A 7,248-nucleotide genomic window follows, 5' to 3' on the forward strand; every position below is an offset into this window, starting at 1 on the left:
ACTCGGGAGTCCATTCAAAAGCTTTACCCTGCCGAAAGGTATGAATGAATTGTCGACAGCAATCTGTGGAGTGACTGATGATCCTGTTGAGTGCGGCGGCCATTTCCATCAGCTTTTGAACCTCCTTGACCAACTGAGGAGAGCCAAGTTCTAGAATTACTGTGATTTGCCTCGGGTTGGCTTCGATTTCGCGGTGATTAACAATGAAGCCAAGGAATTTGCCAGATCCGATCCCAAATGCACATTTGGAAGTGTTCAGCTTCATTTTGTACTTGCGTAGAATGCCGAATGTCTCTTCCAAATCGGCTAGATAAGTTTGCTCTTCTTTGGACTTGACCACCATATCGTCAATATACACTTCCATAGTACGGCTGAGTTGCTCCTTGAACATGGCAGTGACTAGTCTTTGGTAAGTTGCCCCCGCATTCTTCAGCCCCGAAAGGCATAACCTTATAGCAATAGGTTCCTTTCGGAGTGAGGAATCTAGTTTTGTCTTGGTCCTCCGGATGCATGACAATTTGATGGTAGCCTCTGTAGGCATCCAGGAAGCTCATACATTGATGATGTGCTGTGGCATCTACGAGTTGGTCTATTCTGGGGAGGGGAAAGCAATCCTTGGGACAAGCCTTGTTTAAGTCCGTGAAATCCACACAAACATGCCAAGTCCCATTTTTCATCTTCACAACCACAATATTCGACAGCCATGTAGGATAGGTCACTTCCCGGATTGCCCCGGCATTAAGCAACCGGTCAACTTCTTTAACAATGGTAGCAGTGTGTTCTGCGGCTGACCACCGGCTTTTCTGAATAATCGACTTACATTTAGGGTCAACGTTTAGACGGTGCCGAGAAACAGATGGATCCAACCCCGGCGTCTCGTATGGTGACCACCCAAATACATCAAGGTTGCCGAGTAAAAAGGAAATTAGCTGCTGTCTGTCGACTTGATTTAGGGTAGCGCCAACCATGAAAAACCTGTCAGGATTCCCGTATATTTCAACTCGATCTAGGGCTTCGGTTTCCTTTTCACTTGGGAGCCGCCCAACATCATCATGGCTCTCTCGATCCAGCACCTCAATAGAATTCACTTCCATCTCCCTTGGTGTCTTTGCGGCCAGAAGATAACATGCATGTACCGATTTCTGGAAACCACGAATTTTTTCAATGCCGCGTTCAGTCGGGAAGTGAAGTAGTTGATGATAGGTGCTTGGCACAGCCTATATGGCATATAGCCAAGTTTGTCCCGTGATGAGGTTATATGGCGAAGGAAGCTTGACAACCAAAAACTCCACATCCACTGATCGGGAGCCCGCCCGAACTGGTAGCATGATTTTGCCCAACGAATATTTCGGATTACCGTTAAAGCCGAATAAAGGATAATGAGCTGGAGACAGGTCTGACTCGGTAAAGCCGAGTTTGGTGAAGGTCTTGTAGTACATAACTTCCGAAGTACTCCCCTGGTCAATGTGAACCCGTTCAACAGTGAATCGATTTATGCGTAGTTCGATGACCAATGGATCAATGTGAGGGAGCATTACGCCGACCAAATCAAAATCATCAAAAGAAATACTCGTAGCTTCATGGGGCTGTTTCGCCGGTGTGATTTGCTTTTGGAGGTTAGGATGCGACTGAATTGTATGTACCGCAGAAGCCGTCAGTAAGCTGTATATCATATGAATTACGCCGAGTGTAGGTGAATCCTGCTGCAAAGCAACTATTTTGGTTGAGTTGTTCTTTCAGGCATATTGCTTGAGCCTCCCATCTTGTACCAACTCCTCAAGGTGATTCTTCAACGCATAACAATTGTAGGTATCATGACCGTGGTCCTAATGATATTCACACCGCTTATCTTGTCTTCTCGTGTCGGAAAGTCCCACCATCTTAGAAGGCCATTTAAAGAACGGCAAGTGTTGAACTTTAGACATAACCATACTGATCAGCTCCGATAACTCCGTGTATTTCTTGTCTGCGCGCCTTGCGCGCCTGCTATCCACTTGAAGCCGCTCATTAGCTCGTTGTGAACATTGGTCATTCGATCGGCGCGAATCCCGTCTTCTATCTCGTTTAGCCTGATTCTGTGATTCAGGGCTTTGTGGTAGTACAACAGTTATCGGCTGTACGATTTCAGGCGGAGCCGGCTTATTGGCTTTATGCCCGGCTTTGACCCGTAGGGCATCGTCTTCCACTTTGCAGTATTCCTCAACTTTTTTCATCAACGACCAAACCACTTTTGGGGGGCCGTCTGGTCAAAGAGCTGCAGAGGGCACTATCAGGATGTAACCCCATCTTGAAGGCGGTAATGGCGATGGAGTCATTGCAGCCATCATATACTAGATTAAAACATTCCCAATAGCGCGCCGAATATGCATGAAGGGTTTCTCCTGGTTGAATTTCATTGCTCACAGAGAATTGGCTTGCTTCGGTTGGACCTCATTAGTGATGAACCTTGCCCTGAAGGATTTTTGGAGTTGGTGGAAGCTTTTGATCGATGCCGACTCCAATTTATAATACCACCTGACAGCCAGTGGTCCCAAACTGCTCGAAAATATTCGACACGTGAGGGCCTCGTCGTTTGCATAAAGCGTCATGGCTTGTTTGTAATAACGAATGTGATCGATGGGATCTGATTTTCCATCATACAGAGTGAATGATGGTGCTTTGAACTTTTTGGGTAGCACTGCCCTTGCAATCCGTCGCACAAAGGGGTCATGTTGATCCTCTTTATCTGAATCATTTCTTCTTCACTTTTTTCATGCACGCGGACTTTCTTCAGAAAAGCTGGAGATGTCGACTCGTCCCTTCTTTGTAGATTCTGGGGATGATGAGTCAGAGTCACTGCCACTATCATGTCTCCGAATTCAAGGTTGTCGACCATCATTTCTCAGAGGTCGTCCCGGATCTTGGCGCGCGGCCTGTTGGGATTTTGCCACCTCCAAGGCCAAATCCTGTCGAAGGCACTCGTTCTCAGCCATCATGTTTTCCAACCTCTGTTCGTTTTGCATCGCTTGCTCCATAATCACTTGCATTGTCTCCTGTACTGATGTCGAGGGTGAATCGAAGTTCAAGGCCCTTCATGCGGTAATATTCTCTGGCCCAAACATGTTTCTTAGAGTGGTATCATCTCGTAGGTGTAAGGTCGTCAGTGACTACTGGAGGAGTTTCCGTCACGCCCGCCATGGATGTGCTAGAGTATTCCCACAGACGGCGCCAATTGTGGGATAGTGGTTCAGGAATACTCTTTGGATCCTGTAGGACGCTCGCGACCCTCAGCTAGTCACCTGAAAAGGAATGAGCACTCCGGTCGGGGGTGCCAGAATTAGCACTCCGACAGGTTAGTCAATGTATACTCTCTTGGTTGCTTATATCTCAAGTTAAACTTTTTCTCACATACCTTTCTTTGGCTGTTGTTCTTCTATTTATATACGCTAATGGTCCTCAAGGTAGGGCCCACTCTCAATCCGTCGTGTAATTGTTCACTCGGCCCTCTTTTTGTCGTATTCCAATTTTCACTCGACTCCTCGCTCAACTGGCTTTATGGCCGATTAGGTTACTCGGCACCTAGAACGTATGAAATGGGGGCGAATATATTATATATCCTGATTTTCTAAATATGTACTCGGCCTATCTGCATCCCCTGATATTCGGCTCCCACAAGTATATTCAGTATGGATGTGGATTTGGCCTAAGGTCGTTATGTATAATTGTTAAATGGATCTAAGGTCGTTCGGAATAAGTAATTGAATGGACCTAAGGTCGTTTTGGATACAAGAATGAATATGTATATGACTATGGATGTAAATGTGTGCACACAAATGTGCATATGAACTGGACCTAAGGTCGTTCTGTGTGTAAGTTGGACCCAAGGTCGTTTTGCCTATGATGGACCCAAAGTCGTTTTGTATGCTACATGGACCTAAGGTCATTTTGTGTTAGAGAAATGATAGAAAGGACCTGAGGTTATTTTTCTTTATTATTGATTTCCAAGCATAATAGTGAATTATGATTGTAAGAATCTTGTTCATGAACTCCTTTGCTTTGGTATTATTCACTAGGCGTTAGCTCACTCCTTATTTATATGTATGTAGGTGAGTAGCAGGATGTCCAACCTCAGCCCCAGTGAGCAATAAGAAACCAAGTTTTGAGGAGCCAACCAAGGTCGCTTCACGTAAGGGGCCTTACTTTTGTTTTACTTTCCCTTTTGTTCTTCTGTGGTCATGTATGACCAACCCTGCGTATAACCTTAGTTTTTGTTTGTACTGACTTTTGAATGATCCTGAACTTATGTAATACATACATAATATAGATGTTTGTATAGTGTGAATTAATTACATATATGAGAATGTTTTGGTTGAGCCATGTATGCATAGCTCATTGGACAATCTTTGTAAATTCTGCTTCTGCAATTTGGCCCCCATTATTAAATATGATTTGATTTCTGATTGAGGCCACAAGTAATCTCATGATTACTAGCCGGTTATCTCAAAGCATGAGTAATAACTCACACACTTGTCCAAATGAGCAGTAGAGTATCTAGAAAAGGTCTAAGTTGCATTCATATGATAAATGTATGCTTGAATGCATTGAGAAATTGGTAAGTGATTCGAAGTATGCAACTATATGATATGTATTTGCTGCCTAATTGTATAAATGTGCTCTTCTGTACATGAATATGGTGTATATCTTCTGTATGAATTATAATGCAAGTCTCATTAGATAATGGTGAGAACAAGAGCCGATTAGCTAGAAGAATCCTCAATTGCTCGGCTAGACCGAACGGAGAGAATGATGAAAGATATGGCAGAAATACTAAGGCAACAACAACAGTGGCAACAACAATGGCAACACCCATAACCCCCACCTCCGGTACAACCCATGCTGGATTTACAAAATGATGACCGAACAATAGCCCTCACTAAAGAATTCAAGAAAATGAAGCCACCATCTTTCCACGGGGATGTGGACCCATTGAAGGCTGATGCTTGGGTCCTTGGCATTGAGAAGTTAATCGCAGTATTCCGATGCCTGGAGACACAGAAAATGCAATTGGCCACCTTCACACTAGAAGATGAAGCAAGAAGGTGGTGGATGCTAATCTGTGATGATAAGAAGGGCATTGACTGGGTACAACTTATTGTAGTCTTTTACGAGAAATACTTTCCACAGTCTATCCGTGATAGAAAGGTGTCAGAATTTGAAGGACTAAAGCAAGGCAATCTGACTGAAGCTGAGTATGAAGCCAAGTTCACTAAATTGGCTAGATTGGCTCTGCATATGGTTGACATTGACTATAAAAAGGCGAGGAAGTTTGAAAATGGCCTTCGAAATGACATCCTAGAAAGGGTGAATGTCTTAAAATTGCCCACTTCTGTTGATGTGCTAGATCGAGCTTTAATGTCAGAAATTAACATGGTGAAGCGAGGTAAACCATCGGCTGACTGGAAGGCTAAGAGGCTGTCATGACCCGAACCCGCCCCCGTGGGTTAAGGACATAACCAGCCAGTAATCATGAGATTACCTACGGCCTCAAACCAAGACAAATGTATTTTAACAGAGTTAATGGGGGCCAAACGGAAGCAGTTCAAAAACTTTGTCCATAGAGCTGTGCTTACATGGCACATCCAAGCAACCAAACATATATACATTAATAACTCACAACAGAAATGTAGTAGCATAAGTTCCGTACAAACAGGATCATTCAAAAACTAAGTCAACCCATGAAAACTATATACAACATATACAAAGACTTCGCCAATATAACAACATAAAACAAAATGACAAAAGGCGAAGGCGAGTCTCATGCGTGAGACACATGGGCTAACTCTCCAAAACTCGGTTGTTCCACACAGACTTCACTGGGGCTGGGCCTGGACCTCTCTTGGCTCACCTACAAACACATGAATGACTGTGAGCGATAGCCTAGTGAATAACATCAAATGAAGAATATACATTGGAACAATATACATCAAACGGCCTTGGGCCTAATTTATATTTCTACTAATACATACATACATAGACATATGTAAGTTAAGTAACTGCAGTTCCAATTAGTGTCAAATTGTTATTCGTGTCAAACTGTTATTCGTGTCAAATTGGCCTTTGGCCTTTTCAAACTTCCATATCAAACTGGCCTTTAGGCCTTTCAAACTTTCATATCAAATTGGCCTTTAGGCCTTTCAAACTTTCATTCATGTCAATCTGACCTCTGGCCCATTTATGCATGTCAAACTGGCCTCTGGCCCATTCATGCATGTCAAACTTTCATTTGTGTCAAAACGGCCTTTGGCCCAACCATTTATGTCAATCGGCCTTCGGCCCAATCATTCAGTCAACCGGCCTTCGGCCCAATCATTCATTATTGTCAAAACGGCCTTCGGCCCAATCATTTATTCTTGTCAAAACGGCCTTCAGCCCAATCATTCATGTCCATCGGCCTTTGGCCCAATCATTCATATCAATCGTTTGTCCATAATTCAAATTAGCAAACTTGTAAAGAAATAAGCAATTGGACAATTGACAAACTTCAAAACATCGATATTACTCATAGTGATCGGCTCATGGATTTACCCTAGAGCTTGACCCTACACATCATAGAACACATATGGGTCATAAATGATTCAACCCATTCTTTAATTCACATATTCCTCTTTAGGCTTCCTTCTTATCTCTTTAACTCAATTACAATGCTTAATGCATGCCTAAGAGTGCTGGCAAGTGAAAGAGAACGGAAAACGAAATACAGAACGATCACACAAAATTTTCAGAAACAGGGTCCCCGCTCGAGCGTGGACTTGCCCGCTCGAGCGGACCCATGAGGTCTGCAAAAGTACCAGTTATGTCATTTTTACGCTCGAGTGTGGAACTTGGACGCTCGAGCGGAAGTCCATCTTACATAGCTCCCCGCTCGAGCGTGGACTTCCCCGCTCGAGTGGATATCATGGTCTGCAAAAAATACTAGGAGCACGAAATTCACGCTCGAGCGGCGGTTTCCCCGTTCGAGCGGAAATCAAATTTCTGGGTTTTCCAGAATGTGTTCTTGAGCTCAAATCCGACCTCCAAAGGTTCCAAACTCATAATCTCAGCTCAAACTTCACATATTCGTGTACTAACATGGTACAAACACTAAATTACAACATAATGGAGCTCAATTTCATAAATCAAACACATGCATGTCCCAATTGACACCAAACTCATTTCCAACATGCAAATTCATGCAATCAAGGCTCCTATTCTTTTAATTTGTACATGCAT

The 7,248-nt window shown here is 43.5% G+C and overlaps 1 protein-coding gene across 1 annotated transcript; it reads left to right on the forward strand.

The window, feature by feature from the left end:
• Positions 1–4,872: 4,872 nt before the first annotated feature.
• Positions 4,873–5,460, forward strand: LOC145816098 (uncharacterized). Its single transcript, XM_082912340.1, has one exon. It carries the CDS (start codon positions 4,873–4,875, stop codon positions 5,458–5,460), a length of 588 nt encoding a protein of 195 aa, XP_082768466.1.
• The last annotated feature ends 1,788 nt before the right edge of the window (positions 5,461–7,248 follow it).

The sequence above is a fragment of the Camellia sinensis genome, unplaced genomic scaffold (genome assembly GCF_055761805.1).
Source record: "Camellia sinensis isolate YWXY unplaced genomic scaffold, ASM5576180v1 Unanchor3, whole genome shotgun sequence".
Lineage (NCBI taxonomy): Eukaryota > Viridiplantae > Streptophyta > Magnoliopsida > Ericales > Theaceae > Camellia > Camellia sinensis.